Here is a 25,826-nt window from a genome sequence, read left to right as displayed (position 1 = left end):
ATTTGAAAAATGCAGTCTGCTCCTCCCCTCCTTGGTTACAACAGTATACGTTCCTCCCCCGTGGAAAATACATTCATCCTTTCTGCAAGGACCCCTTCTTGAACAGAACAGTGTTGGCTCCTTTATATTTATCAATTCCTTCCCTGGTTGTCTCTTTTCTAACATTTTATTATAAGAAGTGAGAAGAAATCAAATGACATCTTTCCTTTTTATATGTGTTGTTCATAATGACATAATGAGAATATGAAATTTGAATTGAATGAAAATGAACTCAAGGAGAAAACAACGTTTCTCTTTTAAACATAAGAGAGGGCTAATGTGTGTCATTAACAAGCAATGAGTGGGAGGGGCAATTAGATGAAGGCAGTTAGTCAAAAGGTCCAGACTTCTAGCTGTAAGTACTGGGGGTATAATGCCCAGTGTGATGACTGTAGCTAGCACTGCTATGTTGTGTATTTGAAAGTTCCTAAGAGAGTAGATCCTAAAAGTTCTTATTAGAAGGAAAAAAAGACTTCCTTTTTTTTTTGGTATCTGTATGAGGTGATAGATGTTGACTAAACTTAACTACGGTAATCGTATCACAATGTATGTAAGTCAAGTCATGATGCTGTACGCCTAAAACTTACACAGTAGCTCTATGTCAATTTTCTCTCAGTGAGGCTGAAAGAAAAAAAAAACCGAGTTAGTTAAAGAATAAGAACTATTTTAGAGGGAAAACCCCCCGAAGTGTTGAATATTTATACTGAAGGGGAAAAGTAACATCTGACAGCCAGGTGCATGTGCTGCATTTACAGAGGGAGGCCGTTGTGCCATATAGGATACAGCCAGATAATCTCACTTCCTTACTGAAAAAAAGTCTTTGCTCTGTGAATTGTAGTTTAATGATACATTTTTAGTTTGGAACAAGATTGATTTGAGGAGGATTCAGGGTGTTCACCCACGTTTGGAAAGAAAAGCCAGGAGGGCGATTTGAGGTTGGAGTTAAAGCCCTAAAGTGTGAAAGGAAATCAGGAGGGTGGGTCAGCCTGCTGGTGTTGCAACTTCTCCCTGTGGTGGGGAACCCACGGAGATGCATGAGCCTCAGGAAGTGGGGATGGTGGCTCCGTAAACTGCCCAGGATGGATCATAAAGATGCAGACTGGAAAAAATGATAGTGAAATAATCTCCTATTTTAGAATAATGTGACTTATCATTTAATTTCACTTTGCATCAATTCTGTAAATGAAGTTGGTCAACTTGTTCACAAATAGAATAACAGTTAACTGGCCTGACCGATGTTCTGTGTCAGACTAGGGGCAGAAGTTAAAGTGAAAACAGTGCCGGGTTTGGTAACTAGTGCTTAGCAGAAAGTGCCGATTGGTCTTAACCAAAATCTCATCTAAAACCATTGCAGTCCTATAAGGTAGGCATTGTCATTGTTAATTGACGGAGGAGAAAACTGATGCCCAGTTAAGTGACTTGCCTAAGGTCAAGAGGGTCACTTAAGCAAGTGCATCAGAGCCAAGATTGCAACCAAGGCTTAAGGTTGGTAGGATCTACTATTAACTTAATTTATTATGTCTTATTTTCAATATGTGATGTCATCTTCAGAACCAAGTTCAGGAATTACCGTCTGCCAGAATATTTTCTCTGTTTAACACTTCTAGATGTTTGTATCCTGAAAGTATTTTATAAATATAAGAACAGAGTTCTAAGCACAGGTATATGAAATTTTATCAATAGGCCATTTAATTGTCTTATTTATTTTATGTTACTCTGTGGCGTGTGTTTTGTTTGTTTGATGGATTGATTTTGGGCCTTCTATCATTATATTCCAGTTTCACACCAGCATCTTGCAAGTTTCAATCCCTTCATCATTGCCAGCATCTAAAGGCTTGGAAACTTTGGAAAAAGCAAAATTGCCTCCTAAGCCCGAGACTTCATTGGAAGAGAAGTATGTCATTTATGGTCTAACACACTGTAGTATAAATGCTCCAAAAAATAAATCCACCAAAAGCAAGAGTGCACTGCGTTTATTTACAGACAGAATGTTTTACCCAGAGAAGCAAGAAACAGCAAGACGCGTGCCAGGGAACCGGCTAGCGGTTCTGTAGTATTAAGATAAAAGGTGTGAAGCAGGGAGTACCTGGAGATGAGGCTGGGGAAGTGTGCTGGTCAACTTAGCAGGGATTGGGGAACTTGGATTTTATGTCCTAGGTTATGGGTGGCCATCAAAGTGTTGCAAGCAAGATAGTGACAGTCAGATGTCCAGGCTGTTTGGAAGATGACTGTGAAGAAGACAGGACAGGGATACGGTAGTTTTTCTGTAGGCAACATATTCTCAAATTAATGGCCTTGTCTTATAATTAGAGCACATAAAATTAAGTACAATAGAATATCGAAAGAAAGAAAAATAGCTTTCTTCGCACAATTTTTTAGTTTTGACAGTTCTGTTCACTTGGAATGTATATGGCCTTTTTTTTTTAAATAAAGCTCATAAATACTTTTTTTTTTTTTTTGTATTTTAGTGATGGAAAAATAATCCTTGGTTCTGCTGCTGAGACCCAATCGTGTGATGGTCTTTTGTAAGTTATATTTGAAATGTGAATGTGAAAAATGTGATTGACACTTGGGGAGAGGAAGCTTCTGGTACACTAACAATAACCAGTGTTACAAGCAAATGGCCTGAGGCCTGAATGAATTGATGCAGCTGAAACGACTGGGTGGGGGTGGGGGTAGGGGTTGAAAATTAACAAATACTTGCTCTTTTACCATTATCTCATGCCAACTTTCTGCCCATCTTTGGCCTTCCTTTGTCAGTTTTCGTTTGAAGTTCAGTGCCTTTATTTATTTTTTTTTAACATTTTTATTGATTTATAATCATTTTACAATGTTGTGTCAAATTCCAGCATAGAGCACAATTTTTCAATTATACATGAACATACATATATATATATTCATTGTCACATTACTTTCTCTGTGAGCTACCATAAGATCTTGTATATATTTCCCTGCGCTATACAGTATAATCTTGTTTATCTGTTCTACAATTTTGAAATCCCAGTCTATCTCAGTGCCTTTAATTTCATTTTTGAACTTATGTTTTGAATATAAGTCTAACAGAAAAGCATCACAGAGAATGATGTGATGGCTGGTAAGCCTGCCAGCGGTGTTTTCCATTTTCAGTTTAATAAGCTGACTTAATATCTAAGTTTATCCAAGTTAAAGTCTGGATTAAATTAGGAAAATCTGTTTTCAGAGCAGTACTCAAAGATGAGATCTTCTCTCTTCTCTTCGTTATCTTTGACTTTATTTGGTAATGGACCTTTCGAGCAGCTTATTTACAGACAAATAGATGAGAAATGCCTTTTAAACGTTTGTTAACGTATTATATTATTCTGTTTCTTAGAGCAAAGATGTTACTTCTTTTTTTTCTCATTTTTAAACTGGTCACTTTCCGTATTTGAGTAACACCAGCTCTGTATAATTGAATGCTACTTACGTGAAAGAGAAATGCTTTCCAGATGTTTATTTACATTGTCATTGTACCTTCAGCAGGACAGCAAAGGAATTATTCTAGACAGCAGTAGGGGTTCCTCTATTTTCCTTGATTAGAAATATAAAGTGAAGTGCTTTGCTAGACTCAGAAGATTGATTCCTTTGTGAATTGGAAAGCAAAACTTTTATCCTTCATTTTAATTAGGAGAATTATATATAAATAGTACCTGAGTATTTTTTAAGTTCCTGGTGTAAATGTATATATGTGAAGGGTGCACCACTAGTCTGTGGAAAACACTGTTTTATTTTCAAATATCGACATCACAGGGTAGTCCTAAGTGTTTTTCCAGCTATTCTAACGTGTGCGAGGCATTCAGAGTTATTGGCAGAACAGTTAACCAGCCCTGCTTTTAAAAGAACTAAACGTTATAATTTAGTTAAGCACATAAGTGACTGTCTGAATCCAGGTTTTCTTTAATTACCAGGATTCCACTCACATACAATTTTCATTTCTTTCCAAGGTATTCTACTTAGAACCAGTGGCACCAGGGCCACTTATTATTAATCGTAATTATTCTTCTTCTTATTTTTAGAACTTCAAGTCTGCAAAAGTCTAGCAGCCTGGGCAATCTGAAGAAAGAGTCATCAGACGGGGTTGGTTCTGTGTTTTTTCTGTCTGTTACCCTGAGAAGAAAATATTTAGGGATCTTCATCTTTTCCCATTTTGCAAATAAAACTCTTAAGAGCTTTTGGCTTTGATAATGGAAAATGACGAATAGCACGGTTAATGATAAACAGTAAGATATAAATATAAAGGATTGAAATTAGTACGTAAAACCGGAAATGGAGACTTTAATAAAACGTTATAGGAAATAAATGAAATTGAGGTTTTTGTAGCTCAGAAATAGATGTAAATTTATTTTAATGTGCTGAATTATATGTGACAAATTCTGAATAGATAAAGGATTCCTATAACAATCTTAAATATTGTTGTTTTGAACAGGAAAAGGAGTCTATTCCGAGGCCTTCAGAGGTAATTTTTATGTCTAGATTATAATATAAAAATGTTTGAGACTTCTAATACGTGTAGTAGACTTCTAATACTTAAGACTGCTTAAATGTCTCCAGTAAACCAAAACTCTCAGAACCTACAAAACATGCCAAATGAACGAAGCCAAACACCAAAGATCCCATATGGTTTTATTTATGTGAAATACCCAGAACAGATAAATCCATAGGGACAGAGCACAGATTGGATGGTGGCCAGGGGTGGAGGAGAGAGGGATGGGGAGAGGCTGCTCAGTGAAGAAGGGGGTTGGCTGGAGAATGATGGAAATGCTTTAGAACTGGATGGAGGCCTTAGTTACACAACAGGGTGAACGTACTAAATGCTACCGAGTCGCTCACTTTAAAGTAGTTACTTCTATGTTACACGACTCTCCCCTCAGTAAGTAATTGAAAAAACAAAAACAAAACCCCAAACTCTCAGTCGTGCAATTTGATGACCATGATGACCATAACTGGGCTTCCTTAGGCTTCACAGAAAGCCCTTCTCAGATGGGGTACCAGCAGTTTATTTTCTATAACCACTGTCCAACTATAGCAGACATTTTGGTATTTTTAAAGGCATTGTCAACATGGGCTCTGGTCCTTCTTCTTCTTCTTCTTTTTTTTTTAATTTTCGTAAAAGAATTTTTTTCTCTTGGCAGAGGTAGGTAATTAGGTTTATTTATTTATTTATTTGTAGAGGAGGTGCTGGGGATTGAACCCAGGACCTCATGCATGCTAAGCATGCACTCTACTGCCTGAGCTATACCCTCCCTCCTTGGTTCTTCTTTCTTCTGATTTTCGATCATTAACCTTGCGGAGGTAACAGTCTGGTAGACAGACTACCTCCAGATGCAGTCGCTTGACTGTTGGTTCTTAGTGCCTTGAGTCATGATATAGGTGTAACTGATGAAGCACAGAGAGTGGACACGGCTGTACGCAAAGGCGTTGTCTGTTCTTTTGGTCTTGCTAATTCAGTAAATGGTGAAATGAGTTTGACGTCAGCATTGAGACACAGACAATAGTACCACTAAATTGTGGCATCTGTAAATTTTTGGTTACTATGAACGGTAGGTACGTAAAGTAAAATAATCTCCTTCAAAGTCTGTTTCCTCTCCCTTCTCTCCACTTCTGCAAAAAAGGAAGAGAGGGCAAGAGATGTCCAAGAAACAAGAACGTGCAAACTAAAGAATCCGTGGGTAATACTAAAACTGTACGAGAGACTATGTTACTGTAATTGCCCATTCAAATAACCAGAAAGCTCAAAAATCAGCTACAGGCATACCTGTATTGCAGGTTCGGTCCAGGCCACCACAATGAAGCAAATACTACAATAAAGTAAATATTGCAATGAAGTGAGTCACACAAACCTTTTGGTTTCCTAGTGCATATAAAACTGTGTTTGCAGTATGCTGTAGCCTATTGCACATGCAACAAACAGCATTATGTCTAAAAAAGAAAGTACATACCTTCATTAAAGAGTTCTTTATTGCTGAGAAATGCTAAGCATCATCTGAGCCTTCAGCAAGTTGTAATCTTTTTGCAAGAGTAACATCTAAGATCACTGGTCACAGATCACCATAATGAATAGAATAATAATGGAAACGTTTGAAATATGGTGAGAATTACCGAAATGTGACACAGAGACACAAAGTGAGCAAATGCTGTTGGAAAAACGGCGCCAGTGCAGGGTTGCCACAGACTTTCAATTTGTGAAAAAAAACAACAGTATCTATGTGGCATAATAAAGCAGAGCCCAATAAAATGAAGTATGCCTATATTTTAAAATCACAATTGAAGTTCTTGATACAGATTCTGAAATATTGTCAAGATCTAAAATGGCTTATAAGTCAACCAAGAAAATTTTAATTTTGGAGCGTTTAGTCTTAATAAGAGTATCTGAACGTATCACAGTCTTTGAAAATTGGTGAGTCCATGTTTCATAACTCTCGGGCAAGATGTGAGTTTAACCCAGAATCCCATTTTTTTAAAAAAAAGTTTTTAAGTTACTGATTGTGCCTTCATTTTATTGCTAATTCTTTAAGGAGGAATATTTGATTAATTTATTTAATGGTGGTACTGGGGACTGAACCCAGGACCTCTGTATGCTAGGCACATGCTCAACCACTGAGCTACACCCTCCCCTGCAAGGAATATTTAAAATGACTGGAGTAGAAACTCATACTGCTGGTATAGAAGCTTGGGACTAACGCCTACTTTGTAGAATAATTACATTAAATTGGGCTACTACCGATGTAGTTATAAAGACTGTGAACTGTATCATAGCCAAAGCTGTGTCATAATTGTTAGAAAAGTAAGAAATCTACTGCTTATCTAGTTATGTAATAATATCCATGTCTTGGTGGGAATGAGGCAAATAAAATTAAGATAAAACTTGAGAATTTCTGTATCTATCCTAAATATTTGAAGTCCCAAACACATGGGTTAAGATTAGTGATGAACATGTTTCGTTGTTCCTTCAGTAGTTTTCAGAATTGACTTTCTTAACTTCTAATGTGGCATTTGACATTCATAATCGGTTTGTTCAGTTATTTTCAATAAAATCACGCATGTAGCATATTTAGTACTGCGTCAGTCATGTACTAATAATTATGCACCTTTGTGCTGTGTTGCATTTATTGTGACGTCTCTCTCAGGATAAAGCCCCGGTAGAAAGCAGCCCATTTGGGAGCCTCCCTCCCAAAGCCCCAGGACATGATGCCTCGGTGGATGACAATCCCTTCGGCACTCGAAAAGCCAGGTCTTCCTTTGGTCGTGGCTTTTTTAAAATTAAAAGTAACAAGAGGACAGCGAGCGCACCGAACTTGGGTACGTGCGGCCAAAGTGCCTTTGCCTTAATTCTTTGTGAATGAGGAAAAGAGCAATCTCTTCCCTTCCCTTATTCATCTTGTTTGTACATTTCTCTTTCTCAGAAATGAAGGTGAATGACTTGGGGGGGAAGGTCAGCCAAAAAAAAAAAAAAAAATTCCATGGGCTTAATTCAGGGGTAGAGTTAGCTCGATGCGGCCGCTCATCCTGCCCTGTTCCGGGGTGTAACCGTGGAGGCAAGCCCAAACACCGTGATCCTCTCTGACTTCATCATCAACAGCTTCCCATCCGTCTTGAAAGCGGGTAGATTAACCCACACTGACGCTGCTGGTGGAGTCTGTGTGCGGCGTGGGAGGCTGCCTTCCCTCGCACCGTGTGTACTTTGTGAGCAGGCGTTTGATCTGTGTTTCATTTTGTCATTCCCCTGTGTTCTCTCCACTGGGCTGCGTGTGATTGTGTGCGTTGGTGGGATATCTGAAGATCGTAAACGAAGTGCCAGTGCACCCACCCTAGGTACCGTACCCTGCATGCCCGCCTTCGCCAGCGCTGCGCTCCCATCCGAGCTAATCCCCGCTCTCGGCATCTCTGATCTCTACAAAGCGAGCTGCCAAGCCTCCGAAAGAAACGGAGTCCTTGACTCCAGGCTGTTCCTCCCACCCTCTCTGTAGAGCCTTTGCTTCCAAGCCTAAACGCTGTTGTAACCAATGCTAACGACACGTCGCGAGTAGCTCTGCGGGCAGGGCGGGACCGTCCTGGCGTCACAAGTCCTGCTGCATCACCCCGAAGCGCAGAGCATCTCACACTAACTCCCAGGTTCCTTCTCCATGGTTACATTTCCCCCAGCCTCCAGAAAGAAAGGTTTAATTTAGCCAAATAGAGAAGAGAGGTCTGTGGAAGACATTGGAAATGATCGTTTTAGACTTAACTTCCCTTAGAGGAACATTCTTCTGACACACTCTTGCCTTTTGAAGATGGAGGTAACGTTTGGTGTCGACAGAGGTAACTTTATGCGGTATCTGAGGAGTCACCCCCAAAGCAATTTTAGGATGGGGGAAAGCTCAGTTTTCCTCTTGAAAGGGCAGAGTACAGTAGGTGAAAAAAATCCTCAAAATAAAAAATAAAAACAGGATGCTTTTTAAATGAGGGTGGGCTGGGCAGCATTTTCAGGGACACCTGTACCCATCGTGGCTGTAGGTTTCGAACGGAAAGGTTCCCTTGGGTCTTCCCAGTAGGTTCTGTTACCTTGTGTAGGTATTCACATATCTGTTCACATGCATCTGCAAAGGTGACTTTCTCTGTAGCCTTGAATGTCCAGAATGAACACAGGGTGGATAAAAATGATAATTCAGACAACTGTTTTCGAATGTTTTTGCATCTTTCTTAGAAGAAACATATTGTCAATATAACTGACAATCTTAGGCAAATGCTGCTTACTATAACCCGTAATCACAGCTCTGCTTCATAGAAAAGTCAGCTTCTGCAGCTTTCAGATCTTGCTGAAACACTGCCCCTGTGATTACTGTACAGCTGTTACTTTGCTCTGAAAGTGCACAGTCTCACATTGAGGAGGCAGCATCCCGTGTGTTTGCTAGCGTGGGGTCACCCGTGAAGGGACAGCTGAGAGAACTAGGATATTTGATGCTGGGAGGTCTGGGAGTAGCAGATGTGGCTGTTACTCTTTTAAGGCAAGGCAAAAATCGACAGGCACTAATTTTATATCAAAAGAAAAATGTGTGCATATCCAGTTCATTCTTCTCTCGGTGCCTAGAACATCGCAGGTCATAAACAGGAATAAATTTCTTAAAGAATTGCCAGAACTTGGTAACCAATTTGATGTAAATGCCAAAGGAGAGGAAGGAATGCAAAGAAAATGAGAGTCCGGACTGGAGTAACAGGGAGACTATTAACTAGTTGTGATGAGCTGTGAAATAAGAAAATGTAAGAAGACTCTCAGGGAAGTTGGGTGGGTTTGTTAAGTTCCATTCCCTGGCACATCGAATTGGGGATATCCACAGACATTCAGATACTGAGGCTGGGGAGAGAGACCAGGCTATAAATGAGTGAAGCCATCACCAGTGCTGAGCGTAGAGTGGGTGAGCTGGTCAAAAGATCCTGCAGAGGAAACCCAGGACGGAATCTTGGAGTGGGCGAGGAAGCGAAAATGGGTGCCACAGCAAAGGAACTAGCAGATGACAGGTGCAGGAGCGTGTCGTGACAAGAAGCTAAGGGAGATAATGGTTTTGTAGAAGGTATTCAACAGTACCACATGCTGCAGCAAGACTGAGAATCAGTTCATTATGAATTCAGACCCAGTCAAGGAAAGAATATGGTAACCCTGTCACACCTTTGAATCTCCAAGAGGTGGTAATTTGTGAGTTAATGAGCTTGATGCACAATAGAATAGACGGTAGAGTAGAACACAGATTCGTGTTCCATTTTTAATATTTGTAGGATGCTTTTTGTAAGTCACTGATAGGCCAACAGAAGAGGAATTCTTGACAGTTGCTTAAACCAAGGAGGTTAACATCTAGTCGTGTTCATTCCATATTTTAAACTTCATCAAGTTTGTCTTCTGTTCTTGGAACAGCTGAAACAGAAAAGGAGACACCTGAGCACTTAGATCTGGCTGGTGTGTCTTCTCGGCCAAAAGACTCACAGGCGAGCAGTCCCTTCCAGGTGTCTCCACCGTCGCCGGATTCCAAAAAGAAATCCAGAGGGATCATGAAGCTCTTTGGCAAGTAAGTAACAGGGCAGACAAATGGAGTGGCCTTTGTCTTATATGTTGCTCAAATGGAGGAAAAAATGGAAAACTGGCTGAAAATGGTTATAAAGTTGTAAGGCTTTTGTGTTCCTTTTATGGAAGGAAGATTATGACTTGAGATTCATTAATTCATTGAGTCTCAGTTAAAGCTTAAATCCAAATGTCTCTTCTTACCGTACTTAATATGCGTCAGTTCAAAATGTTCTGATTAACCTTGAAGTCGAAGGCCTCCTCGGGTCTCACGCAAGGCGACGTGTGTTGTGTCTTCTCTTCAGACTGAGGAGAAGTCAATCAACTACATTCAACCCAGATGACATGTCTGAGCCTGAATTCAAAAGAGGAGGGACAAGGGCGACTGCAGGCCCCCGACTGGGTTGGTCTCGAGACTTGGGACAATCTAACAGGTGAGAACAGCCCAAACGGGTGGACTTTTGCATCTCTGTCCAGGCACCAGGATCTCGTGAGCACCTGCGGGGTTAGGATGGACCCTGGGTTAACCAATCAAATCCATTGCTTACTTCTGTGCCTAGTGGGAGGGACGGGCCGTCATCTTTAGAGCAGTGCAATTTGGCAGTGGTTGGTGAGAAACTATACAGAAGATGAGGACTGTGTGAGCTCAGCAAGGAACCAGAGCCAAAGTGTCAGCAACATCTGTACTAGAAGCTCTTGGACTTGATTTTACATAAAAATAACTGTAAATACTCTAAAGCGTAGCTCTGGGAAGACGAGACAGAAAAGTGGTTAAGAAGGGGTTCTGGTCGGGGAAGGGTACAGCTCAGTGGTGGAGCATGTGCCTCGTGTGCATGAGGTCCTGGGTTCCATCCCCAGCACCTCCATTAAAAATGAATAAATAAACCTAATTACCCTTCCTCCGCCCCTCCAAAAAAGAAAGCTTCTAGAGGTAGACTGCTTGGATCTTACTGCTTCCAACAAGCCAAGTAACCTTGAGCAACGACTTTCGTGCTCTGTGCCTCCGTTTCCCATAGTATTAACGAGTACTTACCCAAAAGGAGATTGTAGTAACTAAACGAGTTAATACGTATTAAGCATCTGGCAAATAATAACTGTTCAGTGAGCATTAGCAATTGGTGGAGTCTGTGAAAGCACTTAAAGACATACAGTCTATCAGAATTGTTAAATTTATCAGAACTGTGTAATGATTTCTCTATTAAGAACTTTTCCGACACCCTTATCACAGTTTAGGGCCAGTTGGGCACTGCTGCACTGACTGGTAAACATGAACGGGTGGAGATGGCAAACACATAGCACAGATCATGGATACTACATCTTTTAAAATGACCTGGGCTAGACACCTTTCACACATGGTCCCTCCCAGCCAGGCGGAAGGCTGGGCACAAATTTTGCCAAGGAGGAAACTCTCCTCTCCTCGGCCTTCTTCAATTACCCCGCAGTCTCGTCTGCCATATGTTCTCTTTGTCCACAGTAGAGGACCTTCTTGTGCTGTTTAAAAAAAAAAAATTTTTGTTCATCTCCACATTTTTTCCCCCAAATGTGGACACTATTTGTGCGCCCAAATAAAAGAAAACAGAAATTTGCTTTGATTGCACTGTCTCATACTCAATGATGGCATGTGGCCCTCTTATTGAATACCATCTGGATGGAAACCATAATTCTACTAAAGTTAATTCAAGTTCGACTCGAGTTTCTTTGACTCTGACCTAGTATTTTCGGTTTGGAAATTCAACCTTCAACATTCAACATTGGTTGAAACTAGTGTAATAACTTGACTTGTTGGTTTAACTCAGTCTCCTTCTATAGAACGTGTTCTTGTTAAATCATGTTAAATCTTTAGTGGTTTTGTTTGAAATGAAGACTGTGGCTTTACAAGGTAGCTTTCATCTCCAGGACCACTTCCTCCCCCAAATACATACTAAAAATTAGGCTTTTCATAGTCAAATATGTATCACCAGGGAATTTGCGTTATCTGTTGAATATGCAGTTGTTAAACCCTGGTGGTAAGTTGCAGGACTGGCTTTGAATTGTGTTTCATGCAGTCATTCATTTTCCTGCAGTGACCTGGATATGCCATTTGCCAAGTGGACCAAGGAGCAGGTTTGCAGTTGGCTTGTGGAACAGGGCTTGGGGTCCTACCTGAATTCTGGCAAGCACTGGATTTCATCTGGCCAAACACTTCTGCAGGCTTCTCAGCAAGATCTAGAGAAGGTGACTACTTCTCTATTTTGTTTACACAATGGAGACAGAGAGAGAGAGAGGACATGAACGTAGAGTTGTTTTATCCTCCAGAAAGGGGGGGGGGGGATGGGTAGAGCCCCTGAGCACTCTGGGGAAAGTTTGGGTTTCCTGCTTCATGCCTGTTTTAGCCCATGGACCTCAAAGGAAGGACCTGGTCTTAATGATTCCTTATAAAACACTTAGGCCACTGGGCATTTTAATGAAAAATAATTTGTATGGCCATCACAGTACACTTTCAGCTCATATTTTTCAGAATCGTTCTGTGGCTTTATCATTGACCCATCTTCTTAATGAAAGATACACAACTTAATTTCACTTTACAAAAGGGGGGGGAAGAGCCCCAAACTTTATGTCCCATTATGTAACATTTCTTCCCAATTGTTTAACATTTAGTGTAAGATGAGAGTAGAATTCCTGTTCTGCCTGTCTTGCAAAGGCAGGAGGTTAGTGAGAAATATCTAACATAGCACTAAACCAGCCACAGTGGTCTTGGCTTTCTATGGGCCTTTGGTTCAGCAACATTTCAGAGCCCAGGGTAGCATTCTGACTTAATGTAATTGTTGGGTCTTCAATGCTAGTAGCTTCATTTTAGAGGAATTTGTATCCTTTGCCAGTGGCGTCCAGCCCCTGTTGACAGAGCTGTAAAGCCAGTGTTTCTGTTTATTATTTCAGGAACTTGGAATCAAGCATTCGCTTCATCGAAAGAAACTCCAGCTGGCACTGCAAGCCCTGGGATCTGAAGAAGAAACCAATCATGGAAAGCTGGATTTCAACTGGGTCACTAGTAAGAAGAGGTTTTAAATTTATGAGTGAATGAATACATGAATTTTATATATATATATATTTTTTATATATTTATACACGCACAGCTGCTTTCCCTTTTTCATCACTAGAACAGGTGTTCTGTGGCTCAGTAACGACACTGATTTCTATCCCTAGGATGGTTGGATGACATTGGCCTCCCCCAGTACAAGACCCAGTTTGATGAAGGACGGGTCGACGGTCGGATGCTCCACTACATGACGGTTGTAAGTGCCTCTCTCCTGTGGTTGGAAGGGGTTGAAATTGTTCTTCTCTGAGAAACACAGAAACAGAGTGAACTTAATGTTTCCATGGTGATTCCACCAGGGGCAGGCATGTTTTTCCGATAAGTTGAAGTTGTAGGCTTTGGTCATGGCAGCAGCCTTGGGAAGTTTTGAAACCCTGGTTTAAGCTCCATGAAACCTCATGTAAACTAAACTATCTAGAAAGTTGATTTTATATTTATGCACAGTGTTGACACTGAAGGGTACACTTCGGGTGAATTTTATGGTACGTGAATTATAGCTCATAAAAATGTTTAAAACAGAATGCAGAGTTTTGCAGCCCCGGCAGTTTCTAATTGACATATCCGTAGGAGAGGCTGCCCTCTGACCTGTCATGCCTTTGGACTTTCTTCTCCCTTCCCTGCCGCTTTGGAGAGCTGTTCCCTGAAGTCCCCTGACCCTTCTCACTTCAGCCCAGTCCTGCTGGAGTCTCTGGGGAAAGGTAGACCTGGACTCCGAATCCTTCATTACCACTTCGTATTCCGGGGCTTCCACCCAGCGGGTCGCAGGGCTCTTCCCTACTTCGCAGCAGTGGGGAGAGGTGGGTTCCAGGAGAACTGGTTCTGAATTCCACGGTACCAGGAGCGTTCTACCGAAGGTGGATTACTTTTATGTAAATGGCCTTCCCTGGGCTGGGCTGCAGAACCAGCTACCATAGATACGTTTCTAGATAAATTGAAGGTGTCAAGCAGCCAACTTACTAGGAATTGTTAAGTATGAAAGAAATTTGGGATTCAGCCCATGGGGTTTGTTTTCTTCTCCTTCACTGAACCAAAGTCTGAACCGTGGGGGACATGTCATGTAAACCACGGGTTAAAAGAACACTAGCTTGTGGTGTGTTGCACACTTACTGTGTTCCAGGCGCTCTTTCAAACACTTTTCGCATAATGCATACTCAGATCTCAGCCATCCTTGAGCTGGCATTCTTCCTATCCTCAGCTTTTCGATGGGGAAACGAAAGAATTGAGAAATGAGGTACCTTAGCCAAGTTTCCACTGTAGAAAGCAGTTCTTAGAAAGTAGTAGAAAGTTATAGAGCAACTGTGCCTCTCGCTTGCCTGTCTGGGAGTGAGTACATCGTGTGGGAATGTGACCAGATTCAGGCTGAAAATCACAAAAGATAAACATACAACTTTGTCACGGTCAGAGAACACATTACCGTGAAAGATTTGACCCCAGAAACCCTAAATCACGAAAAGTCCACTTCAGTATGGTCTCCTGGCCTGGCTCCTGGGTCAGAAGGACCTGGTGGGAAACCTGGTGACGTCTGATTAGAGTCTGGGGTTTCGGTTGAATTGTATTTTTGTTTCTGTTAATTTCTTAGTTTTGCTGAATATCATGGTAATAATGTAAGATGTCAGCACTAGAGGAAGCCACATGAAGGGTCTGTGGGACGCTGTAGTATCTTTGACAGCTCTTCTGTAAATCTAAAACTAAAAATAAGAGATTTTTTTAAATCCTCCCCAAAAGAGTGTATTTTGATTTAAAAGAATATGGCCCTTACTTTTAAAATCCCTTAAACTAAAATAATTAACATTTCATTTACTTTGTAAATATTATGCATTTTAATTTTTTTTTTTTAATCTGGCCGACTTTGTTGAAAATAGCCTACGTGGAAGTGTTTTGAATGGGTATCTCAGTCTTAGATTAAAACAGGCTAAATGCCTTTTCTAACTTATCATAAGGCACTGCTTTTAAGAAATAAACCTAGAAAAAATTCAGGAAATAATCTTTGCTCAGTTAGTAGCCTTAAGAATGTAAAATGTTTTATAATCTTATTTTTTAAAACATTTTTTATTGAGTTATAGTCATTTTACAATGTTGTGTCAAATTCCAGTGTATAATTGTATTTTTAAAATATTTCTATAATAGATTAATTTTTCCCCCACAAGAAATGTATTATCAGGAAGGTGTGCCTAAAATGGATGTTTTCCTTGTTTATTTTCTGGGTGTGTTTGGAAGTAGACTGGTGCTTATCTTGACACTGCCCCCTAAATCACCTTCTTTTAAAGTAATTTGTTTGGGTGTGTTTGGTGTGTGTGAAAAGTTCCCAGTAGCCACAGACACCTGGTGAAAGTTACTCCTTAAAGGGATCCCACGGTGATACGTTGCAGCTCGTAACTTCATCTCTCTTCTCTCCTTTACCCTCACCAAAACCTTTGTATTCATTGACATAATTTTTTCCAAAACTGTTCACAATGCCTACTAGATAAAGCACAATAATCTAAAAGCAGAGATTTCTTGAGGCTGGGGAGATTCTGTAACACGATCACTCTGCCAGTTTTCCCCAAAACCGTGATGTGCCTTTGCTCAGAAAGCCGCCTCTCAGTCATCAGTGAATGTTGCCGGCCCTCGGTTACCTGCTTTACCAGATCAGGTCGAAGCGGGTCACCTTTCGTTGTGACCCAGCGAGCGCTTTTCCAGCTGTGTTTTTCAGAGCCGTTCGGTCCAGCAGTCCTGTCTTAGAATGTCTGGCAGAGAGAGAAGCAGGTGGAAGTCAGCTTCAGTAGAGACAACATGAATTTTAGTTTTCTTATATGCTGGGGTCTGGGAGAAAATTCTTTTCAGAACAGGAGGAAGGGTTTTGGGACTGACACGCCCTTGGGTCCTATTGGGAGAGAGGCTCTTCTACCTTTTTTTTTTTTTTTAATTTTTTGGGGGGAGTAATTAGGTTTATTTATTTATTTTTGGAGAAGGTACTGGGGCTTGAACCCAGGACCCTCGTGCATGCTAAGCATGCGCTCTACCACTGAGGTATACGTTCCCCATCTTCTGCTATTGCCCTGAGAAGGTTCTCCGGCTCTAGGTCAGCTCACTGTGCTCTTCTTTTTGTTCACCTTGTTTTGCAGGACGACTTACTGTCTTTGAAGGTTGTGAGTGTGCTCCACCATCTCAGCATCAAAAGGGCCATCCAGGTCCTGAGGATCAATAACTTTGAACCAAACTGTCTACGGAGGCGGCCATCTGACGAGGTAGCACCGAGGTGGAGGTTCACACAGCCTGCACTTTCCGTGCGTGTGACTGTCCATGTGTGAAAACTGAGCCCCGTTTCCTCTTGGAGCCTGCAGGAAGGGCAGGTTCCTGGCTCCCTCACAGCCTCACATCCAGCCTCGTTTACTTCTTAGGCTTTGTGTTCCTAAATCCCTTCCTTTCGCCCCCAGTGGTGGTTCTACCTGTGTGACAGACGCCAGGATTGTGCTTTAGCTGCCATCCCTCCTTTCTTGGGTGTATTTTATTTTCCTGCCTCCTTAAGCCACAGAGTTAAATATCACTACAAAGACTTCCTTTCCTAAAGCTTTATTTGCGTGTAAAAAAGCCGGAAACTCTGTGAAGAGAATTCAAATTAGCAAACACCTTTTGACCTTTTCTCTAAACATTTAGTGGAATGTCTGAGTAACTCTGGCCGCATGGAGCAGACTCTTTAGAATGAGCATTTAGAGCCCCAGTTGTCAGTGACTGAAGCTCTGGGTGGTTGTCTGTTCCCGTAGAACAGCGTCACCCCATCAGAAGTCCAGCAGTGGACCAACCATCGGGTGATGGAGTGGCTGCGCTCCGTGGACCTGGCGGAATACGCCCCCAACCTCAGAGGCAGTGGTGTCCACGGCGGGCTCATGGTAATGCTCTGTTGTAATTTAAAATGGACTTCTTACAGGGAGAGGGTAGAGCTCAAGTGGTAGAGCGCATGCTTAGCATGCACGAGGTTGTGGGTTCAATCCCCAGTACCTCCTCTAAAAATAAAAAGATATGAGTAAACCCGATTACTTCCCCCTCCCAAAAACCCTAAATAAATAAATCACTCTCAAAACGGACTTCTTACCATTTTGTTTCCATTAGTCAAATGAGGAGGATGTAATCAGTTTGCTCATCATAATCCTAAAGTCATCTGAACCCTCCTGCACTATTTCTAGTTAGTCTTTGCTTTCAGAGTATTCTTTCCCATTTTTTAAAATTTATATTGTGTAACTCTCAGTTGGATTTAGACTCATTTCTCCTCTACTGTCCTTTCGTACGTTGGATAACGTCTGGCCACTGGCTTTCCAACGATCATGTTTTAAAACCTCTGCAAAGGTAAAGACTATAGTTCTGCACATTGATGTTGCATAAGGAGTTGGCCCCCAAAGGGACCACTTCAGAGAGGTGGAAGCCCCAGCTTTGTAACGCCTGGATGTCAGGGCCAGCTCTGCTTCTCACTCGCTTGGGCAAAACAAAACAAAACAAAACAAAAGATTTTAAATTGAAGATCAAAGTCCATAGTCTGTCTATCCCACTGGGCTGTTGAGAGGTCATTGGAGATAATGAAACAGCTTTGCAGATTATAAAGCACAGTGCGGAAAGATGCTACATGGTGCCTCAAACAGTCTTAATTTTTCTTATAGGTTCTAGAACCTCGTTTTAATGTAGAAACAATGGCTCAGTTATTGAACATCCCACCAAGTAAGACCCTGTTGCGAAGACACTTGGCCACTCATTTCAACCTTCTGGTCGGAGCTGAGGCCCAACACCAGAAGCGTGATGCCATGGAGTTGCCAGATTATGTGCTTTTAACAGCTACTGCCAAAGTGAAGGTTGGTTCAAGCTCATCCCGTTGAATAACTGCCTACAGCAGAGGCTCAGTTTTGGATTGTTACCTGGCTGTCCCATTTTCTGAGGTTTACTAAATGTTGTGGATGGGTTGAAGGTAAACGCATCTTTAAGGTAATTAGGAAAATGCATTTTTGAAGGTTTCCTTCTGGGGGAATCTTCGCTCAAATCGTTTATTTGATTAGCGTTAACAGTAGGAAAGAACATGACGTTGACTTCTACAGCTGACGTACTGCCGACGCAGAAGGCCCGTGACTTGGGCCCACTTTGATTGCAACTATCCTACAGATAAATCAAGCATAAGAGGAGGATTCTTCTCATAATTAACCACCTTGGAAATTAGGGAAAGATATTTAAGAAATGATTCAAGGTAGACCAGCAGAGAGTGGATATTTCCAGTTCTACCTAGAATTTGGATCATACCAAATTCAGATCACGTTTTCTTCTTTAAGTCATTCCTTGGTGAGCTCTCTGACTCTGTTATTTCAACTAACTTAATGGGGAGGTAGAGTTTCTTGGCTCCTCCACTAAAACGTACAGAGTTCTTTTTTTTTTTTTTTTTTTAACCCTCTCTACCTGCCTGACACTTTCTCTTTAGCTCCCTTTCTCCCTTAAAAGATGTGCCAGGTTTGAAACCTCTGGGAGATTCTGTTCTTAAATTCTCAGCATCAGCCCGATGGCCATCTCCCTGACATTTGGTCTCAGGGACTATCCAGTGACTAAGATGGAGCTGCTCTTCCGTCACTGGAAGTTCTCTCTTCAAAAGAGCAGAATTCTTTTAGCAGTCACCAGCCCTGCTGTGGGAGCATAACGGGCATGCAAGGCAATCATAGCCTCACCCAAAAAGAAAGTATAGTAAAGGCCATTTTCTGCCCATCTTAGCTTGGAAAACCTTGCAAAATTGGACTCAGCCCTGAGACATCTCATTGCATTAAGTTCTGTTTATCAAAACTAAGGCTCTTGGCATATTTTGCTATTCACAATGACTCCCCAGCTAGTTGGTTTAAATAAGGAGAACAAGATTGATCTTCTGAGATTCATAATAAGGATGATTTATCATATTTGGATACATCGTTCACGTGCCTCAGATGCCTTTGTTTTTGTTAACACCCGTTTAATTATCAGATTGCTTTTCTCTACAGATGGTGTCAATAATTAAATTATACATGTTATTGGTTGTTTGTCATATGAATTTTATCAAGTCCTTGCACATCTGTGTTTGCTTTTCTTTTAAAAGCCAAAGAAACTCACCTTCAGCAATTTTGGGAATCTGAGAAAGAAGAAACAGGAAGATGGGGAAGAGTATGTTTGCCCAATGGAACTGGGACAGGCATCAGGAGGTACCAAGAAAGGATTTAAGCCAGGTCTGGACATGCACCTGTATGACGAGGATGATCTGGACCGGTTAGAGCAGGTAAACGTAGCACTGTGTGCCTCTTTTCAAGTTCTTCCAAGACTGAAGCACTAAATGAAAACTTTGTGCCTTATGGCTACTAACCAAAGAAATTTTCTTCAAGTACCTAAGAATAGAGGTAATAATAAGGTAATAACTATGAGCACTGACAGATGGCTCACTCCATTCCAGGCACTACCCTAAGAACTTAACATACGTAAACGTTCAGGGTAATCCTAAAACACAGGGAGTATTGTTAGCGTCATTTCAGAGATAAGGAAGCTGAGGCACCAAATGGTTAGGTAACTTACCCAAGACAGAAGAGCTGGTAAGATGGCTGGGATTCCAACCTGCCAGGCTGGCTTCACAGCATGTGCTGTTTACCTGTGTCGCAGTATGAAATGTATGTATAAAACAAGGCAGGCGTGGACAGCTCATACTGCTTAGCCTTTTCAGTATGAGATCACAGAGCATTGCCTTCCAATTAACAATCCTTTGGTGCCATTGGCAATGTCCAAGCGTGAGGTCAGATGTGCCGGCAAAATGTCTCCTTTCATTTTTAACGTCCAGCTGCAGCAGGGAGAGGAGATGCCACCAGAAGTGTTCTGTTGCTCCCACCCCGTTCAGTACCCACTTGCATGATTTCTTCTGTGAGACTCGTGTTCATTTCGCCGCCCCTTCCTTGAAATTATGCAAATGGGGATGTCATGTCATGGTACGTTCATTGCAGATGGAAGATTCAGAAGGGACAGTGAGGCAGATAGGTGCGTTCTCCGAAGGCATCAACAATCTAACCGTAAGTTGTAAAACGAACTGAAAACGCGTTTGAAAATGACCCCAAAGGACCGCGTGTGTGGTGGAGGGTGCAAGGCGCTGAGCTCTGCTTCTCGGTGTGTGTGACCCCGTCTCCTTGTCTTCCAGCACATGTTAAAGGAAGACGACATGTTTAAAGATTTCGCCGCCCGCTCCCCCAGCGCCAGCATTACCGACGAAGACTCCAACGTCTGACCGCGGCGCCTGGAGCAGCGCCGGGAGCCCCGCATCCTTCTTCCGCTTTATTTCTCAAACCCTCACGGATCTACAGCAAGCAACAGATTGCATATCGTTTGTTTATGGTTCCAACGTCTCCTTTAGAAGTGGAAACGGAACGCAGGGGCTAGATGCCTATTCTAAAGTTGCCGCGAAAACTGAGACACTGGTGAATGAGAGTGTAATTGTTCTTCCTCTATTTAATGTAAAAATCTGTGATATATTCTATTTAAAGTGATGCGTTTGATGAATACTTTATCCTAGTGTTTCCATTCGCGTTAACAGTGTAGAGGATTTGGGAGGTAGCAACCAGCATGTGAATGGTTTTGTCACGTCAGTGTGCCAGCACTGCCACCGTGGAAGCAGGACATTATATGCTCACAAAGTCAACATATGCAATTTCTGTCAGCTTTCAGTGTGCCCGCTAAATGCCAGCCACACCTCCACTGGCCTCTTAGTGTCCTGTTTTTATATATTTTTCTAAATATGTGTATATACTTCGTACATAGAAAATGGAACTTTTATTTTGTGACATAAAGAAGATGGGGAAAAGATCACATTAAAAACAGCCAGTGATCAAAGTCTTCATATACCAGCCAGTTCCTGGGGAGGTCAGGATGATCTTGCTTTGTCCACAAGGGAATTTTAATGATTTGATCATTCAGACCCAGTTAGTGTATATGAAATACCCCTTCTTTGATGACACATCGCAAAATTGTTGAATACCTTTGTAAGAATTTCAGTCTTAATCTTGGATCTTGTTACCTCCTAAGGAAGAACTTGAGGGACATTTAAATACCACTAACTTGAATGCATTCAGAAACTCCCCACGAATTTGTAGAAATAATTTCCAGAGAAACCACACCAAAACAAAAGCCTTTACAGTATTAAGCTTCTTAGTTTCCTCTTTGCTAATGATCTCATTACATCGAAATACTAACAGTCTGCCTGATGTTATTAATATGTGCCCATTTCTCAGGCTCTCAGCAAATGGGATTTTTTTTTTCTAAGCTGAATATTTGTCTCCATCAGAGTTCAGTAACTCTGAGGCTGCAAAGCTAGTTTCATAATGGCTATAACATGATACTAAAATGAAGTTTATGGCTTTCTGTAGCACGGGGCCCAAATATTCTTTATGAAGAAAATAGAAAAACCCCAACAAAAAAAAAAGTTACTGTTTATTGTTTTCTAGAGGTATTAGAAAAAATATTCTGTTTTTTAATTCAGTACCACGTCATTACTCATGATAGCCAATGGAGGTAAAGACAGGTTTTCACAAAGTGGCAGAGAGGTGGGCAGCTCCGTATATGCAGGGGACTTACTTCATAAACTGTATTTGAATGTTGGTGGTATGCTCTTTGAAGTTAGCAGCAAGTTACACAGCTTTGCATCAAGGAACCTGTGATACTAAATTACTATTTATTCCTAACTAAAATGATTCGATGCCAATAATAAACCTTTGCTCCCTACCATTCATTATTTGGTAACTGTATCGGACTCATACTGTATTTGTGTTTTATTTTAATGTGAATATATGTCACCATTTGAAAAACGATTTGTTATTCGAACCTGGTTAAAAGTACCAGGAGACTGTTATAGATGCCAAACATCCTTTATTCAGGACATTGTAACATCACTGATGATGTGTGATAAGGTTAAGTTTTTTTGATGATATATATTTTATTTACAAAATATTATACACTGCTGGTATTACCATATGAAAAGGAATAAAGTCAATTGATAACTGCCACATTTTTTTTTTTTTTTGTCTGTTACCTTATTTTCCTTTGCTTGGAATAGCCAGTAGGCTTTATTTCTGATCTAGAGAATAAGAACACCAACTCTTTACAATTCACAAACTCTCATAAATTTGTTTGAGTGGGGTTTATACATGTATCAACAGATAGAAATTTTCTAATTTTTAGTTTTTTTTTAGGGGGGAAGGTAATTAGGTTTGTTTATTTAACAGAGATATTGAGGATTGAACCCAGGACCTTGTGCATGCAAAGCTCACACTCTTACCACTGAGCTGTGCCCTTGCCCAACAGAGCCTTTGCTTGAGAAACTTTTGTATGAAAGGAACCACAGGCAGCTGAGTTGGGAGATAAGGAATCTTGGCACTGGGGTGTCGGAAAAGCAAAGGAAATGACTTGCCTGCCGATTGGAAGAAGTGAGTTGTAGAAAGAAGTAGTTATTTATGTCTGACTCTTTAAAGAACTAAATGTTATTTTGAATTAAACTAAAATTTGAAAAGAGGAAACAGGTCTTGGAAGAGGTTACTAAATATTAACAGTAGAGTGACTATAACTAGGGAACAGATGGTTTTTGTGAAAGTTAGTATCTTTAACTTAATAAACCAGCAGGAATCTACAAGGACAACACACCCAGTTGGCAAACAGCAAGACCTCACATGTTTGTTTAGCTGTGTGTATATATATGCGCTTACCTGTAGAGGCAGAAAACCGGGACCGTGGTGACAGATGGGATTTCACTGCAAAAAATTACGCTAAAACAGAAGTCATTCTGCACAAGGTTCACATGGTTGATTTTTGGAAGTAGTGTTGAGTGGGTGCAGAGAAAATGGGGCAAAAACCATCGCAACAGATGACTCTAAAGGACAGTGAAGAGGTTCTCAGCATCTGTGAGCTGGTCAGTGGAGCTATAGTCCATGCAGCTCAAAAACTGAAGGAGTATCTTGGATTTGAAGACACCCTGGGCAATCTCTGCCCAGCTCCAAACACTCTCAATGAGATCTTCTTAATCCACTTTGTCACCTTCTGCCAAGAAAAAGGAGTTGATGAGTGGCTCACCACCACCAAGATGACCAAGCACCAAGCCTCACTGTTTGGGGCAGACTGGATTTGGACCTTCTGGGGACCCGATAAGCAAATAAGGCTTCAGCTGGCAGTACAGACTGTGCAGATGTCTTCCCTTCCCCGGGTGGAATCTAACCCAGAATCCAGGGCAGAGGCGTCTTCCAGCAAGAGGAGTAGGTTTGAGAAGCTGGAAGAATTCTGTAACTTGATAGGAGAGGACTGTCTGGGCCTGTTTATCATCTTTGGTGTGCCAGGAAAGCCTAAAGACATCAGGGGAGTTGTCCTGGACAGTGTCAAAGGTGAGACAGTGAGTCTGCGAGGAGGGACGGCTGTGGCACAATTCGTCCTGGAAACTGAAGATTGTGTCTCCATCAGGGAGCTGCTTGGAAACTGTCTGAGTAAGAAAGACGGGCTGAGAGAGGTGGGCAGGGTTTATATTAGCATCCTCTGAACTGGAGATGTGTGATAAGACTGACCCGGCCTGTAAGATGAAAACAAAAAAATATTTACCCCCTTGCATCATTTCTTTAGGGTTTTTTTTTCCTTCCCCTGCTCCCTAACTCCATTGAATGAAAACTATCACCTGGGTCAAAACAGATGATTATGGACAGGAGGAAAAAATAAAAACCTGCCTGTATCTCAGGGAAAATTTAATAATTTAGCTTAATTTTTGATTCAACAATAAAAGTGGAGAGGATAATAAAGTCACCTTTAAAGTTTGATTTGGAAAAAAAACCTGAAATAAGTCTAGCATTTGAAAATGTAAAGTGTGTTTTTACTGCTGTGTGTGGTGGGGGGCAGGTAGGGGAAAGTGGAGCGTAAGACGGGTTTAATGACATTGACAAAACTACTTTAGCTCAGGACTCCCAGGCAAAACCTGGTACGGCTCTCTTCCTCCGATCCCTGCCCTGACCCCCACCTCATCCCAAGCTGCTTCCTCTGCAGAGGGGACCTTGGTGGGATGCCCTTCGGTACTCACTTGAGTGTTAGCCTTACCTATGATTTAAACACAGAAACCCATATAACTGTCCTTCGTAATAATGATGAACATTTCTTTAGCATTCATGTATAAAAACCATCTTTACTTTAAAAGCCTGGGTGGCTGTAACAGAACTGTAGGGGAAGAAAAATACTTTTTCCTCTAGGCTTCTAGCAGGTAGAAGCAAAAAGTTGCTTTAAAGTGTAAATGGAAGATGGATTCATTCACACGTGATTGTTAAATGCCTATGACTTGTGGGGCTCTGTCTATGCCCAGCCGGTCCAGCAGTGAAAAGAACAACGTCCCCACCCTCAGGGAGATTCTCTCTCAAAGGTGGAAGATAGACAATAAACAAATACATGCAAATATGTTTTAAATGCATATTTACATAAATGTCAGGGGTGCTGTAAAGAAAGATTAAGCAATGGGTGAGGGGGTAGAGAGTGAAGGAGATACAATTTTATATGGTGGTGAAGGGAGGGCCTCAGAGATCTGAATAGAGAAAGAGAACATCCTTGCAGGTATCTGGGAAAGAGTGTTCAAGGCAAAGGGGACTGCAGATGCAGTGGGAATGCAAAGGGGGCTGTGTGGATGGAGCAGAGTGAGCCAGGAGGAGACGGACAGGCGATAGTTCAGAGAAGTAGCCAGCAAGCAGGAGCAGCAGATCCTACCGGTGAGGACTTCAGTCTGAATGATAGGGGAGAGAAGTGCCTTGATCTGACATAGAATTTAAAAAGTTAAGGAAAGGAATTTTTTTTAATTTAACTATAGTCAGTTTACAATATTGTGTTAATTTCTGGTGTACAGCACAGTGATTCGGTTAAATACATTCCTTCCCATATTCTTTTTCCTTACAGGCTATTATAAGATATTGAATATAGCTCCTTATGCTATAGTAGGACCTTGCTGTTTATCTGTTTTATATATAGTAGTATCTCCAAATCCCAATCTCCCAATTTCTTTCTCCACCCTTCCCTTTCCCAGCTGGTAACCATAATTTTTTTTCATGCCTGCAAGTCTCTTTCTGTTTTGTAAGTTCTTTTGTGTCATTTTTTTTAGATTCCACATATAAGTGATATCATATGGTATTTTTCTTTCTCTGTCTGACTTCACTTAGTATGACAATCTCCAGGTCCATCCATGTTGCTGCAAATGGCATTATTTTATTCTTTTTTATGGCTGAGTAGTATTCCATTATATCTATCTATCTATCTATCTATCTATCTATCTATCTATCTATCTATCTATCTATATCACATCTTTATCCATTCATCTGTTGTTGGGCATTTAGGTTGCTTCCATGTCTTGGCTACTGTAAATAATGCTGCTGTGAAATTGGGATGCATGGATTTTTTTCAAATTAGAGTTAAGGAAAGCATGTTAACTCTCTCCGTTCAGTAAGCAGACAAAAATACGCCCAAGAGGCATCTCTCGAAGTTGGTAAGCAATAATTATTACTACTTGGAATGTGCCTGGAGGTTACAGTTCTCAGTCAAATTATGTTTCCTTGCGAACAGTGCCCCCTGTCTGCAGCAGTGCTGTGTAGAGTGGGCTATCAAGGGGGTGGGGTAACAGAGTCAAAAGAGTCTTCCACTTGGTGTCAGATGTGAGTTTGA

At 41.2% G+C, this 25,826-nt stretch overlaps 2 protein-coding genes across 14 annotated transcripts in view; both read left to right on the top strand.

Moving 5' to 3' along the window:
- The window catches only part of PPFIBP1 (PPFIA binding protein 1), a 153,643-nt gene extending 131,478 nt beyond the window's left edge, over positions 1–22,165 (top strand). For 10 of the 13 annotated variants that reach the window (XM_032473427.1, XM_032473424.1, XM_032473429.1 and 7 more), the window contains 17 exons: positions 1,818–1,933; positions 2,508–2,564; positions 4,071–4,131; positions 4,481–4,510; positions 7,182–7,353; positions 7,834–7,866; positions 9,941–10,091; positions 10,390–10,518; positions 12,148–12,298; positions 13,001–13,112; positions 13,268–13,356; positions 16,262–16,384; positions 16,901–17,026; positions 17,789–17,977; positions 19,231–19,407; positions 20,117–20,182; positions 20,308–22,165. In XM_032473427.1, the coding sequence (XP_032329318.1) occupies positions 1,818–1,933; positions 2,508–2,564; positions 4,071–4,131; positions 4,481–4,510; positions 7,182–7,353; positions 7,834–7,866; positions 9,941–10,091; positions 10,390–10,518; positions 12,148–12,298; positions 13,001–13,112; positions 13,268–13,356; positions 16,262–16,384; positions 16,901–17,026; positions 17,789–17,977; positions 19,231–19,407; positions 20,117–20,182; positions 20,308–20,394 (1,869 nt within the window). In that variant the 3' untranslated portion in view covers positions 20,395–22,165. The remainder of the gene's footprint in view (positions 1–1,817; positions 1,934–2,507; positions 2,565–4,070; positions 4,132–4,480; positions 4,511–7,181; positions 7,354–7,833; positions 7,867–9,940; positions 10,092–10,389; positions 10,519–12,147; positions 12,299–13,000; positions 13,113–13,267; positions 13,357–16,261; positions 16,385–16,900; positions 17,027–17,788; positions 17,978–19,230; positions 19,408–20,116; positions 20,183–20,307) is intronic. The other 3 variants (XM_032473420.1, XM_032473425.1, XM_032473421.1) reach the window with 1 other exon arrangement.
- A 143-nt stretch (positions 22,166–22,308) lies between these two features.
- REP15 (RAB15 effector protein) lies at positions 22,309–25,309 on the top strand. Its single transcript, XM_032473436.1, has one exon. It carries the CDS (start codon positions 22,996–22,998, stop codon positions 23,680–23,682), a length of 687 nt encoding a protein of 228 aa, XP_032329327.1. The 5' UTR covers positions 22,309–22,995; the 3' UTR covers positions 23,683–25,309.
- The last annotated feature ends 517 nt before the right edge of the window (positions 25,310–25,826 follow it).

This window comes from Camelus ferus, chromosome 34 (genome assembly GCF_009834535.1).
Source record: "Camelus ferus isolate YT-003-E chromosome 34, BCGSAC_Cfer_1.0, whole genome shotgun sequence".
In the NCBI taxonomy this organism is placed as follows: domain Eukaryota; kingdom Metazoa; phylum Chordata; class Mammalia; order Artiodactyla; family Camelidae; genus Camelus; species Camelus ferus.
This window is presented reverse-complemented; position numbering and strand designations above follow the sequence as displayed.